The 17,536-nt window shown below is 39.5% G+C and overlaps 1 protein-coding gene and 1 long non-coding RNA gene across 2 annotated transcripts in view; one reads left to right on the plus strand and one right to left on the minus strand.

Annotated features, from left to right (window-relative positions):
- Positions 1 to 710: 710 nt before the first annotated feature.
- Positions 711 to 17,536, minus strand: part of COL1A2 (collagen type I alpha 2 chain) — a 35,252-nt gene continuing 18,426 nt past the window's right edge. The window contains exons 27-52 of the mRNA XM_008149004.3: positions 17,364 to 17,417; positions 17,158 to 17,211; positions 16,836 to 16,889; positions 15,830 to 15,874; positions 14,312 to 14,410; positions 12,862 to 12,969; positions 12,147 to 12,200; positions 11,233 to 11,286; positions 10,468 to 10,521; positions 10,320 to 10,373; positions 10,114 to 10,221; positions 9,694 to 9,747; positions 8,903 to 8,956; positions 7,780 to 7,941; positions 6,954 to 7,061; positions 6,185 to 6,292; positions 5,743 to 5,796; positions 5,552 to 5,659; positions 5,356 to 5,409; positions 4,865 to 4,972; positions 4,337 to 4,390; positions 4,114 to 4,221; positions 3,543 to 3,801; positions 3,221 to 3,405; positions 2,251 to 2,493; positions 711 to 1,176 (exon numbers count right to left, since the gene is read on the minus strand). Coding sequence (XP_008147226.1) covers positions 1,030 to 1,176; positions 2,251 to 2,493; positions 3,221 to 3,405; positions 3,543 to 3,801; positions 4,114 to 4,221; positions 4,337 to 4,390; positions 4,865 to 4,972; positions 5,356 to 5,409; positions 5,552 to 5,659; positions 5,743 to 5,796; positions 6,185 to 6,292; positions 6,954 to 7,061; positions 7,780 to 7,941; positions 8,903 to 8,956; positions 9,694 to 9,747; positions 10,114 to 10,221; positions 10,320 to 10,373; positions 10,468 to 10,521; positions 11,233 to 11,286; positions 12,147 to 12,200; positions 12,862 to 12,969; positions 14,312 to 14,410; positions 15,830 to 15,874; positions 16,836 to 16,889; positions 17,158 to 17,211; positions 17,364 to 17,417 — 2,544 coding nt within the window. The 3' untranslated portion in view covers positions 711 to 1,029. The remainder of the gene's footprint in view (positions 1,177 to 2,250; positions 2,494 to 3,220; positions 3,406 to 3,542; positions 3,802 to 4,113; positions 4,222 to 4,336; positions 4,391 to 4,864; positions 4,973 to 5,355; positions 5,410 to 5,551; positions 5,660 to 5,742; positions 5,797 to 6,184; positions 6,293 to 6,953; positions 7,062 to 7,779; positions 7,942 to 8,902; positions 8,957 to 9,693; positions 9,748 to 10,113; positions 10,222 to 10,319; positions 10,374 to 10,467; positions 10,522 to 11,232; positions 11,287 to 12,146; positions 12,201 to 12,861; positions 12,970 to 14,311; positions 14,411 to 15,829; positions 15,875 to 16,835; positions 16,890 to 17,157; positions 17,212 to 17,363; positions 17,418 to 17,536) is intronic.
- Positions 9,006 to 10,541, plus strand: LOC129151411 (uncharacterized). The gene is made up of 3 exons (XR_008558094.1): positions 9,006 to 9,022; positions 10,294 to 10,377; positions 10,470 to 10,541. It is a non-coding gene; the product is annotated as an uncharacterized LOC129151411 (long non-coding RNA).

A 17,536-nucleotide genomic window follows, 5' to 3' on the forward strand; every position in this document is an offset into this window, starting at 1 on the left:
CAAGATCAATCAGCCAGATCTGGGGCTCAGATCTCCTGGGCCCTTGTTCTCTGCTCTTTCTTCCAAACCAAACTGCCCTTCTGCATAATTTCTATCCAATAAGAAACACTCTGTCTAATGGCTGGTAGAGATGTCAGAATCCCTACTTATATTGCAAAGAGCATTGAAGCAAGGAATTTTACTCAATATTTTCTTTTGGAAAACCAAACATGCTTTATTTCATTTTTTTCACAATTTATTTAAACATCTCACATATACAAAATAGGTACAATTTAATTTTTCTGCTTGTCTGAGAAGCAAGGCTTCTTTGGAACCATGGGAGAGGATGAAAATGAGACTGGCAAAGAACAAATGCTGAATTTAAAGAAGAGGACAATGTTGGGCAAATGATCTGCATACTTTTATTCAGGGATAAGATGTAAATTACTGATGCAAAATCAAATGGAAAAAACACAATACAACTCAATACAGAGGAGTATCTTCTGAAATTCTTCTAGCACCATCAACATTTTTCAAGTATCTGAAATACTATTAATTAGCACCTTTGTATTTTGAACAAAACAAAACAAGTACCTCAGCTCATCTCTGTCTGGGCCAGCACCTAATGGTATGGATCACACTCACAGGAAAGTGTTTTGAGGTAGTTTAAACCATCGGAAGTTTGGGTTTTAAACTTCCCTCTGTGGAAGATATTCAAAAGCCACAAGTGGTGCACATGTTCATGGTTTTTATTTTTCAATTTTTATTTTGGTTTTCTTACAAAGGTTGACATTGTCCACAACAGGTGTAAGAGTGTTGAAAAAAAAAATCCAAATCTTTTGGGGAGGGGAGAGGGAGAGGGAATTAATGAAATCGTATTGCACAATGCTCTGATCAATCCTCCTTCTCTTTTGCCCGCAATTTAAGCAAGTAGATGTGCAGAGGAAATGGAAGGATTCAGCTTTTAGTGAAAAAAAGAAGAAAAAGAAATGGCAAAGAGAGAAAGTTGTTATTTTAGATTTCCTTTCTTTTAATTTAGGTTGAGTTCAACTATTTGAAACAGACTGGGCCAATGTCCAAACTGATTTCTTGGTCAGCACCACCGATGTCCAAAATTGCAATATCAAGGAAAGGCAGGCGAGATGGCTTATTTGTTTTGTATTCAATGATTGTCTTTCCCCATTCGTTTGTCTTTTTCTGTTAAAAAAAAAAGAGAGAAGAAAAAATATACATAAAGCAGCAATATTTTGGAATATAATATCATCTGAATATATAAGAACTGTATTTTCACTTGTGTCATTCTGAAGACATGTGTCCCAGATCAAGACATTCATCTTTGAAACAGAAGCATCAGGGGGGTGTCTTTAGGGGGAGAGGCTTCCTACCAGTCTAATTAAAACAACAACAACATTGTAATACATATTCCAAGTGATTTATGTCTACATCATCATTTTCAGGATGGAAGTGTGTCTGCGGGGGAGTTGGGAAGTATTGCTATCAGTATATTTAAATTTTCTTCCATTTATAGTGTACTAGAGGCCCAGTGCACAAAATTTGTGCACTGGGGGGGCGGGTTCCTCAGCCTGTCCTGCACCCTCTTGCACTCCGGGAGCCCTTGGGGGATGTTTGACTGACTAAGCCAGCAGTTGGACATCTTTAGCACTGCCACGGAGGCAAGAGAGGCTCCCACCACCTTCGCTGCGCTTGCCACAGCTTCTGGCTGAGCAGTGTTCCCCCTGTGGGAGTGCACTGACCACCAGGGGGCAGCTCCTGTATGGAGCGTCTGCCCCTGGTGGTCAGTGTAAGTCATAGCAACTCGTCTGCCGTTAGGTTGATTTGCATAGTAGCCTTTTATTATATAGGATTGTAGAGAAACCATGAACAAATTTAAATGTAGGCCACGCTAGCAAGTAAAATAACATACATATAACTATAAATTATAGCTTGGGTCCTTTAAACCTCAAGTAATTTTAAGTTATGGGCATAAATTATCATTTAAGGAAAGAGAAGAAACTAATACAAAAGAAAAACAACTAATATATGGACATAGTATATATTTCAGTATTTCAGAGAATTTCAGAAGGCAAGAAAGATCTGATAAGAATACTCTGGATTTAACATCTGAATTTAAATAAATAAATTAATGTAAAATGATTAAATAAGTTAGGCCACTCATTTATCTGTTCATTTTGTGTATGTTTCTAAACTAGGACTCCCCCCGGCCCTTCAGCTAAGTGCTATTCACTATTCCCATATTTCACTTTTACTTACAGAGCAGCCGTCGACAAGAACAGTGTAAGTGAACCTGCTGTTGCCCTCGGAAACAAGTTCAACATCATTGGAGCCTTGCAGAATGACAGACTTCTTCAGGTTGCCAGTCTCATCATCCATGTATGCAATGCTGTTCTTGCAGTGGTAGGTGATGTTTTGAGAGGCATGGTTGGCCAGCAGGCGCATGAAGGCAAGTTGGGTAGCCATTTCCTTGGTAGTCACTCCTTCAACATTGTATTCAAACTACAGAGAATAAGATGGAAATTCCAATTAAGTGGAGAAGGACTCAGATACTAAGAGTCGATTTGGAAAAAAATAGTCTGGTATAGGGAAAAACAAGGAAGTCAGATTTGAACCTTAAGAATAAGGAAATTTTACTTTATCATTTAAAAAATATTTATTGTTGAAAGTATTACATATGTCCCCTCTTTTCTCCCACTGGCCATTAAAGGAAACAGAGTCCACTTGTCTTTGAAGTATTAGTTACCTAGAAGGGCCTTGGGAACAACCAAGCTGAGGCTAGGTCAGCTCAGAAAGGTACCTCTTTCAGACAAGGTACCTTTGTGTATGTTTCTTATTTAGAATAAAAGAGCAGAGATCGAAATTTGGATGGATCATTTTTTTTTTTCTGTGATTCCCACCAGTAGGCATTCAATAAAATCAGTGAAAAGGTTAATTAAAAATTTAGATAAGCACATATGCTGAAAATACATATGCATGGTCAGTACACCTTCATATTAAATGACATTAGTTTCTCCAGTGATTATCAGTTAAGTCAAATTTGAGTAATAACTTTGATTTGTATGGATATGTTCAATCAATATGTCTTGAATGTGTAACTCAAGATAGAACTGGAATCCCCAAAAAAGCATGTTCTTTTAATAAGTCCATTCCAGTAAAGGATTAAAAAACAAACAATCCTAACAAAATATTGTTTAGCAAGGGAAGGAATGTTTGTGGGATTCCTCACCTGGGTTCCACCGTTGATAGTTTCTCCTAACCAGACGTGCTTCTTGGCCTTGGAACTTCTGTACTCGTTCTTGACTGGGATGTTCTCAGGTTGAGCCCGGATGCAGGTTTCGCCAGTAGAGAAATCGCAGTATACTTTGATAGCATCCATAGTACATCCCTGGTTAGGGTCAATCCAGTAGTAACCTTTAAGAAAAAAACAAGACCTGGACCATGAAACGTCTCACTGAGGTTTTACTTTTCATTCTAAGTATCAGTGGGAACTGATTTTGAAAAGCCCAGCTTGTGAGAAGGGTCATTCTGGCTTGGGCATCTTGACCTACCACTGCTCCACTCTGGGTGGCTGAGTCTCAAGTCACGGCATGTGCGAGCTGGGTTCTTCTTAGAGCCTTCGGGAGTAAGAAGGGTCTCAATCTGGTTGTTGAGAGATTTCAGAGTGGCATCAACTTCATAATCCTTGGGTCTGAGAGAAGGTGGTGAACGAGGCTGGTCAGCCCTGTAGAAGTCTCCATCAAAACCAAAGTCATAACCACCACCGCTTATGCCAGGAGGCCCGGGAGGGCCAGGGGGACCAGGAGGACCCTGCAAAGATGAAAGTGAGAAAGAGGAGGCTTTGTATTTGGTTACCCTGAGAGACATCAATGACGGCAGGCTTTCAGATGGGCATCGCACTAAAGCATGTTTTAATAAGTAAAAAAAGAATCAAGTTTATGTAAATAAACAGCCTGCTCCCAGGCATACATGCAGGGATGGACTTAAGCAACTCATTATACACAGACCACTTTTAGATATTATGGAAAACATGGAACTAGGGGACTACTTTAATGTGTTGACATAATTATCTTGGTTTAGTCTTTAGTGATGCTCTTTATTCTTTCCCCAAATAATACTTACAGCAGGGCCTTGGCTACCCTGAGTGCCACGAATGCCAGCAGGTCCGACCACACCAGGATGTCCATTGCGACCATCTTTGCCAGGAGGGCCAGAAGGACCAGCAGGGCCCTAGGGAAGAAGGGCTTTGTGAGCCAGTGAAAACCCCCTAAGACAGCAAAGGCCTGGGGCTCACTACCGTCTGTAGGCTCTATTTCAGAGAGAGCTGTCTCGTAGAGTGACCTACCCTAGGGCCAGCAGGACCCACAGTGCCAGGAGCACCTTGATCACCATGATGACCCTTTAAAGAGAGAACAGGAAAATCACATTTTCAGAACACATGCCAATAAATAGATTTTTAAAAAGCTGAATGGAAAACTTTAGTTCAAATGAACTCTGGATTGAGAAAATTGAAAATGTAAAATGGGGCTCTTTTCTCCCATTATGTCTGTTATATTCAATTTTTTTTTTCCCTGCAAGCTATTTCAGCAGTGCAATATTAGTCATTCCTCTAATTACATTTACTTTAAGTGAGGTTGAAGGACATTGTTGCCAGGAGATTTTAATATATGTGTATTTTTATCTCCCTTAACCCTCACCTTTTCATGGTGGGATGAAACAGTATTATCTCCAAGAGATGAAGTTAGCCAGAGAATGGCAAATGAATATGAGGTAGGACATTTTAGAATAATACCAGTGAAAATCTAAGGAAGATCATTTTGGGTGGAAGGCCTTTAAAATCTGCATATATGCTGGATGCCCTCATTGTACTTACAGCAAGACCAGGAAGACCTTGCAATCCATTGTGTCCCTTTAAGCCAGGAAGACCTCTGGGCCCCTTCTCACCAGGCTCTCCCTTGTCGCCTCGAATACCTTGTGCGCCCTGCCGAGAAAGAGTAGGGCATAGAGGACATTTACCTTTTTAGAAAAATGACACTCACTTTTCAACAATTATTGTTGAATTTCTTTACAAAGGCAACTCAAGACATGCAAAGGTCTAAAAGCCATGCGTATGCTACTCCCATCTCAATCTGCTTTAGTTGAGCTGTCTCTAATGTTGGCTAGATCTTCGTGATTATTTAATACAAATAAGCAAGAAGATATTTGAAATTGTGATTGGAAAGCTATTTGTAACAATTCTCAGCAGGGACACTAAATTAAAACAACAACAACAAAGTCTAGCCTATATATTATTTATCTTTCTTAATGGACCGTCTAGATTTCTCCTCATGTTCATTTGTAAAGAAATCTTCACTGTGTACATACACTAGGACCTCTTGGACCAGCGGCACCGGTGGGACCAACAGCACCAGCAGGACCCTGTGAATTGGAAGAGAAAAACACAAGTTGTCCGCATGCCCAAGATTGTCCTCCCAGGCCCTCCCAGGTTCCCAGGTGTGGGGCAGTCAGAAGTAAAGCCTATGGGGATGACAGCATTAAGAAACTGGTATTTACAACTTACAGGTTCACCACGGTTTCCATGTTTTCCAGTGGGACCCACAGGGCCATGAGGACCAGGTGCACCCACAGTGCCAACAGGACCAGCGTTGCCAGGGTAACCACGCTCTCCCTACCAAAGGCAAAATGAAGGTTAGCATCTTGCCTATAGTTTAGTCACTTTTAAATTAGAGGAAGATGGACAGGTATACCGACCTTGTGTCCAGGTTGGCCATCACGGCCTGGGGGACCATCGCTCCCAGGGTTGCCCTGTGAAGACACCACACCAACAAAGGCACTTAATGAGCTCTGTAGCCCACCAGCCCCTTTAGTTCAGCTGTTCTGCCTTCATCACTTCCAGAACTCAATAGTGAAACCCCTTTCAGACTGTTAAAAATAGGAACAACACCTTGCCAACCTAGATTTTTTTAGAGGTGTTTCTTAATATTTTGGCCAGCTTTGACGTATACTATTTAAAGACCTACCCTGCATCCCAAGTAATTTTTCTTATTTTCAATACTAGGAGTGGTCAGTATATGTAGGTATTACTGACACCATGTTTAGAAACTTGGAACAAGTGAACCTCAGCGCAGGATATAAAGCTGCACACAATGAAATATTGCCAGGTTTTATTTTACAAACCAAGGGTTGGACTCACATCACGGCCGGCTTCACCAGGAGCACCGTTAACTCCAGGATTACCCACAGCACCAGGGGGACCACGGGCCCCAGGTGGACCGGCAATGCCGAGAGGACCAGGCTCACCCTACAAAGGCAGAGAAGACAAAACAGCATTTCTCTCATTGAACGGAATGCCAATCTCACCTTCCCAGAACGACCCTAGCCAGGAGTTTTCAGCTTGAAGAAAGAATGAAAATGAATAGGCTACAAAATGGTCAGAACTGTCACCCTCACCCTTCTCCTACACACTTAAGATGCCCTGCTCTTTGTAGTTTTGGAATGTCCGCTGTATACGGTGAGCCTAGCTTTATCTGCTAGCCCAAATGAAATGAATTCATAAAGTTGAGAGAGCTTATGGAGATGAGATGGTTCCTAGTTGCTGTCAACGTCTAAGGTTTAATGGGATGATTCAGAACTTTCAGAGTTTCATTCTTCCCACAGGATAAATGATGCTAGCATTTCATATTGCAGGGGAGTAAATGCAATTAGAGCTTATGTCATTCTTAAGCATGTAAAAAGAACAAAAATCATTCTGCATAATGTTAAGCTGTGTCTTTATTGCATGTGTCTAAGTAAGGTGGTATTAAAGCTTCTTCGAGAAGTGACATGTGATCTGAATAAAGGAAATGCCATGAATAAAATATCTTAAGTGGAGTTATTCAGTGATCAATCTGTCACATGTGAAGTGGCAGCTTTAAAAATCTTTTATTATGTTAATGAGAATAAGAATGGTGTCAAACACTCACCACAGATCCGGAAACACCTGGTAGACCACGTTCACCTCTGGAGCCTGGGAGACCCAGAATACCAGGAGCACCAAGAAGACCCTGAGGACCTGGGGTGCCAGGAGGTCCCTGAACAAGATGAAGAAGACTGCGTGTTACTGTAAAGACCATAGCTGATAACAGGTTGGCTTGAGGGTTATGAGAATGAGCTATCCTCAGTTTAGAAACAGTGCAGTTAGCAGGACATATCCTTGGATGTCTTTTCTTTAGTGATGACAATGAGTTTCCATCTTGGCATGTATATTTTTCTACCTGGTCCCTTCTTGAAACCAGCGGAACAACATTAAAAATATGTGGTTGAAATTAATTTAGCTATCCGGGTTATGGAGTAGAGTTTTGATAGAATCTATGCCAGCAAGCAAATTTTGACCTTGGCCTCTAACTGAACCAGGTCTAACAAAAGCACATTTCAGAGTAGGAATAATATTGGACAATGCACGTTTAAGGAATTGGTAGCTTACTGAGATCAACTAATAGACGGTAGGATGACCACTGCACTGGGATTTTGTTCTAATCCCAGTATCAGTAAGGTGCCCTCAAGAACTTAAAGGCTGTTTTGGTAAAACAGTGAGTTTTCTCATTTATCGTTATTCCCATCTAGTGCCTTCTGAGCATCCGCTGAAGCGATGACCCTCAAGATCTGCTAGACAGATTTCCTGGCTTAACTGAGCTCTACTCAAGAGCCTGCAATGCTCATCAACAAACATACACCATTTGAAGATTTGTGTAAGGGTTTGATTTTGATTCCACACAAGGTATTAGGAAAGAGGAGTTTAAAATCACTTACAGCAGTACCAGGCTCTCCAGAAGGACCCTTTTCACCAACAAAGCCAGGAGGCCCACTCGCGCCTGTTTCTCCAGTTCGGCCAACTGGGCCTTGGTCACCACGAGGCCCACGGATTCCTTCTTTACCAGCAGCACCAGGGGGACCAGGAGGGCCAGTGATACCCTGTGGGCGAATGTACAAGGTCGTTTACTGTCTGTTAATCATCATGGACCTGGAAGAGAACAGCTGAGATTTTTGATATTAAGATGCAGGGGAAATGACAAAATAGTACCCTGGCCATTTGGGAGAAATGTTTAGATTTTTAAACATTCTTTCTTATAGAAAGAAGCAACTCCCATCTTCCTTCTCTGGAGGCTGTAATAAAGTGAACGGAGGTAGAAGCTACGGCAAATATCTGCGAGGGGAAGCAATGCTGTAGTACTAGTAACCTGGCATATTGGAACTAAGCAAAGTTATAAAGTTGGTTATAAATGAGTGGGTTTTGGAGGACTCCAGTCATTTATTTTTTTGAAGAAAGCCAATACTGGCATTTTGTTCATAAATGAGGAATCACATATGCTCTCAACTAGCTTTAATTAAATGCCTACAGGGAATGAAGATTTTTTCTGTTATGAACCTGTAAAAGGATTCCAAGAAATCAACATCTTTGCTATTTTCCCCCCCTGAAACCTTAACCAGAAGACTTAATCCTTGGTAATTAATTAAATTCTCTTGAGTCCTGACAGAAGAGTCTGAATCAGAATTAAATTAGAGGCCAAACTACCTTTAAATTCAGGAACAATTATACCTTAACAACGGGACAGAATGTTGGCTATAAAGGGTAATTAGATATAGAAATATCTGATATGTGACTAAAACTGTTCTGTTTTTTATTTTGAACAAAAAGACTATGCCCCTAAAAGGGAACTTGTGTTCACATGAATAAAATCCTCTTAAATTGATATTATAAGATATAATTTGTGATGAATTTGCCTTAACGGTTCAGAAAAACTGATTTCAGACTAGGAAAGTGATAGCTAAATATTAGTAGCATATTTTTACAGAGTTTCTCACTAGTTTCCCACCAGAGGCCAGGTCTTTTGGCTAGAGTGTATGAAGACATATTTTGTAGTGATTTACTTACACTGGGTCCAGGAGGACCAGTACGTCCAGCAGCACCAGGGAAACCAGTCATGCCCTAGAACCAAGCACATTAAAATTCCATATTAAAATTCTACAATCAGCACCAACTTCAAAGATTCAGGTAAAATGGAAAATTCTGACAAATCCTCAATACTATGTGACAAAGGGATGGACCAAGGAGTAGGTAGTGGCAGCCTCATATAGAGTATTATGAAATCAGGACCCCAAGACCCTCCATCTCTGCCATTTTCCTCACCAGCATTCCTCCACTTGTAACACCCATATTTTGAAATAAAGCTCTGATGGTCCTTTTAGAAATGTTAACATATTACTGGAGGTTGTAAGAGCAAGAAGATAAGACACTATGCCATTATTACACCTTGTTGTGTATACCTTAATGACTATCTTAACCACCTCTACCCTGCACCTGCCACCACCACCCACATCTACCACACTATTGTCTGTGTCCATGGGTTATGCATATAAGTTCTTTGGTTCCTCTCTTCCCCTTCCCTCTAAGATTCATCATGTTCCATGCTTCCATGTCTCTGGATCTCTTTTGTTCATCAGTTTATTTTGTTCATTAGATTCCACATATAAGGGAGATCATGTGATACTTGTCTTTCTCTGACTGGCTTATTTCACTTAGCATAATCCTCTCCAGGTCCCTGCATGCAGTCTCAAAGTGTAAGAGCTCCTTCTTTTTTGCAGCTGCATAGTATTCTATTGTGTAAATATGTCCCTCTTAGATTTTAAAGAAAGAAAAGTTATGAGTCCATTTTAAATACTCACAGGGGGACCACCATCACCACGAGTTCCAGCAGGACCTGGGGGGCCATTGGGACCCTAAATGGAAACAAAAGAAGATTGGATCAAATCACAAAACAATTCTTGCAATTGTTATTCTTTTATTCAAAGGAATCATTCTCATATCTCTTAGAAGCAAATATAGAAATTAAAAATAATTATCTGCGTCATACAAAATAAAATAAGTGTTCTTACTTCAATACTACCACCCTATGGGATTATCGAAAAAGGTAATATAAATGAGACTTTTACAAATCATAAAGCAGGATGCAAATATTAATTCTTATTTTAAAGAGAATCTTCTATCTGGCATATTCTCTGCTGTGTATGGTAGGAATTTAATTGATGTATGTGCAATTCTAAGATTTCATAGGTAGCTGTTGAGCACCAGTGAATTCAACTTACAGATGGTCCAGCAGCTCCTACAGGGCCTGTGGGACCAACAATACCATTTTCACCCTTGGGCCCTTTGGTTCCTCTCTCTCCTTTAGCACCAGGTTGACCAGCAGCACCCTGTTGGACAGAAACAGTTTTATGGTTCAGGCAGTCCCAACTCACTCACTTACCCACTTGGGATGTTTTCAGATTAACCTTCATTACATGATACTCACGGCAGGACCAGCAAATCCATTGGGACCAGCGGGACCAACTTCACCACGTTCACCCTAGGTGAGAGAAGGCATTTTTGTGTCTTAGCATCTTAGGTCCATCAATGTCTCAAAGTTATGAGTGTCCACAATGATCCAGGTTTCTACTTACAGGGCTCCCACGAGGACCAGCGGGACCAGCGGGACCAGCAGCACCAGCTTCACCCTGTGATGGGGCCAAAGATGAGCTTGTTAGTGTGCTGTACACAAATGGAAGGAGAGGTAACAGTGCTAAACAGTTTTCCCCTGTCAGAGTTTGCAGATGCATTGGGAGAGATAACTAATGCACATCTATAGAGTAAAATGAAGTGTGGTTCTGACTCTGCTTAATGTTTGTATTCAATTTGGGGGCCGAAGTGGTATTGGTCATACACTTGCAAAAACTCTATAAATCAGTGCCTACAATACCAGGAAGAGGACATTCTAATTTTTAGATGAACACAGGGCTGATCTATTTGCTGCAATCTGTGCAGTACAATAAATGAGGCCTATTTTCAGTGTTCAATGTGAAATGAGCACACTATGTATTTTATTGATTTCTTTCTTTCTTTTTTTCTTTTTCTACAATTGCAGGCTTTAAGAAGGCTCAGTGCGTTAGGATATTTTTAATGAGCAACAGAGTAAGACTTTAAAACAAATGACAAGGATTAAAGTGTAGATCACATAGCGGGCACATATGTAGGAAGAGGAAGAGAACTTTAAACACACAGTATTTGTTTTCTGCTGTCCCATCACAAAACACAGGTTTTTAAATAGGTGGGTTTGAAACCAACCCATAAAAATGAATTACTATGGCTTTGGGAGCTAAGGCAGGCAGGAAATTTTAGCTACTGCTATTGGCGCGGAGAGTTGTAACTCAGAGAAAATGCATGCTTACCCGGTCACCGGAGGCTCCAGAAGGACCAGGGGCACCCATGGCACCAGGAGCACCCTAGTACCAAAAAGGAAACAGGTCTTATAATAACCTCTCATACCATCAACAGTGACCCCTGCTATCCCCTCGCTGTGCTGATCCAGAGACAGACAGACCACTTTCACTGCACACTCTAGGTGACATCATGAAAGCCTTTGATGCATTTTAGTTCTAATTATCAATACTATTGGAAGCCACTTTCAGGAGGAGAGTGCTCCAGTGGTAAAGATTATGGAACTGTGTAAGGCAAGGGCAGGTTAGGAATTGGGGAGATCTGAACTCCCTGCTCTTATCACATTTCCTGGAGAGCAGCAAGTGTGTGGCCTTGTTTGGAACTGTTAGGACTTTCTGATTCAGAGAAAGGACTACTATGAATGTGCCATAGTGAGATATCAGCTCCAAGAGAGAGACGAGAAGAAGAAACCAAGGTAGTTTGTGGCTTTTAAGAGCTGTGGTATGGTTATTATGAGATTATCTTTGGCATCTCCATGGCATTAACAGGATCTGGTTAGGAGGTTCTGGCTTCTTAAAATGTAGGAGTTAGTGTGTTTTTTTCTAAAGCCCTCTAATGACTTCAGCAATCCTTTAAAGTTCCAGTAACCCCAGAGTTTTTGGTTTGTAGTTTTTACTTTTGTTCAGTTAACAATGAGGAAGGTAGAAAATTCAGGCTGTGATTTTCAAAGTGGTGAGTCCTCTTGACTTTTGCTTTTGGAACATGTAAAATGGTATCATTAGTCGTAGACCTAGAGGGATAGGAGACTCCTGGACTAAACTCAAATCTTTATTTGTCAGTTCTGTTTTGGAAAGCTTCTCAACTCAAATTGAGTGAGGTACAAAAACATACTCTAAGCACAAACAACAGACAAAATTTTACTCACCCGAGCACCATCTCTGCCTGTGCTACCCATTTCACCTCTGAGGCCAGGTTCACCCTGAAATATAAAGCAGGAGCCATGTTTTGTTTTCCAACCAAAGTTTTTAATCAAAATAACGCTGAAGTGTTTTCACAGAACAAACTATAATATCTCAGTCATTGAAAATCTTAGTAATGCCTTGATTCCCTACCATTCTACATGTATGGAAGGAGGAATTTTTTTTTAAAAAAAGGAAAATAATCAAAGACCTTTCCAGATGATTGCTAAATATTCTTTTCTAATTTCCATGACCCTCCTGAAGCATAATCAAGCATAATTCATGTGGACAGAATTATAAGGTAACGTCACAGCGGGCCTCAGTGCCCGATCCCTCCTATGGCATAACTAATGCAGCAGCACGGTTGACAGCTGTTTAATATAGCTTTTTGCCATTAATTAGGGCAGGATGAGGCATTATTGTTAGTGGCATTAAAATGAGCCTCATGTATTACTCAACACCATCTGTTTGTGTGAAATTCCATGGTAGCAAGGAATTTTGCCAGATTAGTGAGTTTAGAAATGCGTAGGTGCTAGGTGGCAGGGGGAAACATACATGCGTAGATATCAAAATGCTACTAGACCACCTGCCAAGAATTGTAAAATACTGGACAACCTTGTGCAGCCTTCTCGCTAGAGTTCATCAACAATATGTATTCAAGTCCAACACTTAAAAGGGTACCTTGTCTCCCTTGCCTCCAGGGATGCCAGCAGCACCCCTCTCTCCGGGGAGTCCACCAGGACCATTAGCACCAGCACTGCCTGGAGCACCAACGGATCCAGGTTCACCCTTGAATCAAACATACGTGAAATCAATTATTTCAGTGGCAAAAAAAGAAAAAAAGAAAGAAAATTCAAACTCTTGAAGGATTCCAATTGAAACATTTAATAGATAGCATCATTGCCTACTTAGAGACACAAAGGAGGGCTATGAAAGAAGGGAGAATGTAATGGAGGAAGATGCTATTATGACAGTGACTGAGGAGAAGAGGGGAGTGGGAATTGGTGCTGTGATTTTTCTATAACCTGCCCCCAATCCTCCTCAGGGAGGCTGGCAGGGAAAGAAAAGGATAGGATTGGATAATAGGAGGCAGAGAGTGAAAAATACTTGCCAACCAACATTTCTCAAGAATAAGACTCTTAGCTCCGACAGGAACAGAAAGAGACCTTACTGATTGAGGAGATGTTTACATTTTAATCTCCTTAAGAGTGGGGATTATAGCTTCCATTTCTATATCAAGCTCTACAGTTCCACATACTTAACACCTGTCTACCAGCTTCTGAGATGAGCCTTATTTACTTTCTGATTTCCACTTTCTTTTTTTCTTTCTTTCTTTTTTAAATCTGCTTTTAATCCTCATTTTTTAAAAAATTCTTTATTGATTAAGGTATCACATATTTGTCCTCACCCCCCATTCCCATCCCAAACCCCTCCCTACGCATGCCCCCACCCACTTTCTCTCTTACCTTGTTTTTATCACTCCCCCCAATATTCTTCCATATACTAGTACTAGAATAGCTTTCTGCAGCTAATCTTTACATTTTTTCTCTTAAGGATAAGAATCAATAGTATTATCAGGTGTCTTCTCTTTATTCTGATTAAAGTTTTTCAGAAATGTATAATTTCACTTATTTTAAAATTGGAAGCCCTAGATTCCATTTTGAAATAAGATTTTCAGGCTTATGTTTTTGGGGTGAAGGTACTGTCCAGTTAATTTTTTATCATTAAAAAGTCTCTTATTAAAATTTAGACTACTCTTTGAAATTTTACTCTATGAAGCAGGATATTGAGAAGGTAAAAGTTTGTTCTCTAAATATAGTATCTAAATGTATCTGGAGATTAAAACAGACTCTTAGCCCAGACAGGAACAGAAAGAGACCTTATAAACAGTATGATAAGAAAATAGTGAAAACCCATACTAATTTTTTTATGTGTGTAGAAGACTGGGATTCCCCCTTTTTGGAAATAATTCAGGTTCACTGGAATTGGATTATTATTTACTGAGATGGCCACCATCATAGAACTGGAAATCAATACATAATCTGAAAAACAATGAATTCACTATTGTCAAGGATCTACATATTCTAGAGGATAATGGGCCAAACCAGCAATATATCACATGAAATTTTACCTTGTTTCCATCAGGCCCTGGGGGTCCAGAAGGACCTCGGCTTCCAATAGGACCAGAAGGACCAACAGCACCACTTTCACCGGGGGGACCACGCTCCCCCTGTAAAGAAGGGATTGGCAGAAGTGTTGCAGTGTTCATGACTTTCAGAGATACTGTTTTACACATCAGAGTTCATATTTATTAAGCTGTTGAATCCTGGTTCTGCTACTGATTAGCAAATTATAATTATTGCTTCTCAATTCTCTACCAGTAAGATAAAGGGGTGGGATGAGATGATCTCTAAAATCTCATTCAGCTCTAATATTCTATGGCTACAACTCCAAAATTTGTTGCTCCTAGAGTATAATATTCAGCCTTTGGAATTAATTTCCTTTTTCTGTTTATTTCCTTTTTTTATGATAGATCCATAGTTAAAAAGAGATTCCAGTTATGTAAATATTGAAAGGGAAATATTGTGTCATTTTAGGTGGATAGCAATGCCAGGTGATAATAAGATTAGATATCATATCTATGTTTCCATTTCATAATTGCATGCAATAATTATGCAACAGTGACAATATTTACCAGAGGAGACATATCTATATGTCTATGTTATATGTATTTTTGTGTCTATCTATTAAAATATCTCCCAATTTGCATGTAAATATTCTGCCATAACATTCTATGGCCCAGAATATTTAACAAATAAGTCCACATTGCTACTGTTTCAAAGTCCCTTGTTCTAACTTGGTCCTATGATACTGCAGTTTGGTGATACTAAATTTGCTTGGGCATCCTAGAAATATGATAACTAGCCACAGAATAGGACACTTTAGGGGTAAGCTAATCACCCCAGCTATTCTAATGACTACAGACAAACTAAATAGGTATATTCATTTATTTTTTCTAAGAGTAAACTCATGATTTTGGCTTTAGACTTTAAAAATTCATCAGCATACATTGCAAAAATTAACTTTAAAACTTAGTAAGATATTAATTTTTCTTGACTAAGGTTGAGCCACTGTTATAAATATATCATGCTTGTCTATATAAATCATGAATACAATAAAAATATTAGTCATTTATGTTTCTTATAACCATATGGTTTTTTAATAAGAAATATTTTAAATAAATAAAAAAGTCTACTATCAATTAAAAATTCAAATGCTCTCTACAGATGATGTTTGACTACAGAAGAATGTCAGGAACTTTTTGCAAGTTCATCAAGAGTTTTTAGGAGAACCTGGCCAGCATGGCTCAGGGGTTGAGGGTTGACCTATGAACCAGGAGGTCATGGTTCAATTCCCAGTCAGGGCACATGCCTGGGTTGCAGGCTCGATCCCCTGTAGGGGACATGCAGGAGGCAGACAATCAATGATTCTCTCTCATAATTGATGTTTGTATCTCTCTCTCCATCTCCCTTCCTCTCTGAAATCAATAAAAATCTATTTAAAAAACAAAGATTTTTTAGGAGAAAACAGCCCTTGTTTTAAAAACACATGCACAAAAGTTTATGAAAGTTAGTTAAATAACACTTACTCTTGGACCAGCAGGACCAGGGAGACCAAATTCACCAGGGAGACCCTAGGCAAAAACATGAAATAAATGAAGCATGAAATTTATGTATGTTCTTTAAATCTACTTACAAACTGATGTTTAGAAAAGTTTTAAAAGAGTTAAAGTCAGATAGGTCCGCCTTACATGGGATATTAGGAACAAGAGAACTTTTAATGGTGTATGGAAAGATACAAAAAGTGAGAATCCTTTTGAACCAAGCTTTATCTATCCTAGAACCTGGTATCAGGAAATTTAAGTTTCCTATTATTTAGTGTATTGTTTTTTGAAAAGTGACCAAACAGACTATCTCCTTTGATAATATGATAAAAAATGATGAACACTATTGGACATTACTTATTTTTAGTTACATTAACAGACTGCTTTTTTTTTTAATAGAAATGATCATATTATGCACATTACCTAGTTAAAATGTATACCCAAGTATATCTCCTTTATTACTGACCAGCTGTCTCCTCAATATGTCTGACTGTTGACAGAGGAGACCAGGCCACATAATGTAACTGAATTGAGAAACATTCATCACAATTACAGAGAAAATGACTCAGAACTCATGCTCTGATTGTGGACCACAGTATCATGTATGAATGCCAAGAAAAACATTAAAACCAATTTTTCATGGTCTAGTTTGATGAAAAATCAGTGCATTTACTTTTTTCACTACGAAGAAGGACATGATTTATGTTTTAACATTACCAAGAGCAATACAAAAAATAAGGCTAAGTGGAATGCTCATTGATTTATTTTACTTCCATGGTGTGATGTTTCATTCAACCCTCAAAACAAAGTAATTTAAACAAAATTGGGTAACCTGGCTCATTCTCTCCATCAGTACCAACATATATAGAACACTATCATTAACATATTAAATATGAAGTTTCCTTTAGCATGTTATAATTACACTGCAGTAGAGTATTAAACAGGGAAAGTCCCAAGTTTAGGTGAGTTTACTATAACTTGTTTTACTCACCCTTTCTCCTGGTTTGCCAGCTTCACCAGCTGTACCTGCAGGGCCAGGCAGTCCCTAGATGAAAGAAACACCAATCTCAATCTTATGGCTATACTCAGGCAGTTTGCTAATACTTGGGTTTTGGGGGGAACTCTCTAATATCAACATGATCACTAACTATTGTGTGTTAGTGAAGCATTACACAAAAGTTTGCCTTGAAAAAATGCACCTTCTTTGCTTCAGTTCTGAAAGCTTGTTCTCTATGGTGGTGATGAGTGGTATGGTGATTTGCAGATGGATAGTCTGACCAAAGGCGCTATTCTGCATGTTTTACATGACTTACCTGGAAGCCTGGAGGACCAGCGGGACCCTGTTCACCTTTTCCACCTTGGACACCCTGAAAGTGATACAAAGACAGCATAAATAATGGTAGATGGCACCATTACTATCTAGTGACATCAACTTTTGGACTGAAAAAAGGAGATGGTCATTTTGCAGGACTATGTTTATTTTAGGGCAGAAAAGAACACGAGTGGGAGAAATACTCACCTGTGGTCCAGGAGGCCCCTGAGCACCATTGTTTCCATCAGGACCTGGGGCACCCTAAAATGTTTAACAGAAAAACTCAGGGTCACCAAGAGTCAGGCAGTTTAAGATGCCTCAAAGCCTCAGGCATTACTTGCTCAAAACAAAGTTTGTCATTTTAGCATGAATTAAACTCA

The sequence above is a fragment of the Eptesicus fuscus genome, chromosome 14, assembly GCF_027574615.1.
Source record: "Eptesicus fuscus isolate TK198812 chromosome 14, DD_ASM_mEF_20220401, whole genome shotgun sequence".
Classification (NCBI taxonomy): Eukaryota; Metazoa; Chordata; class Mammalia; order Chiroptera; family Vespertilionidae; genus Eptesicus; species Eptesicus fuscus.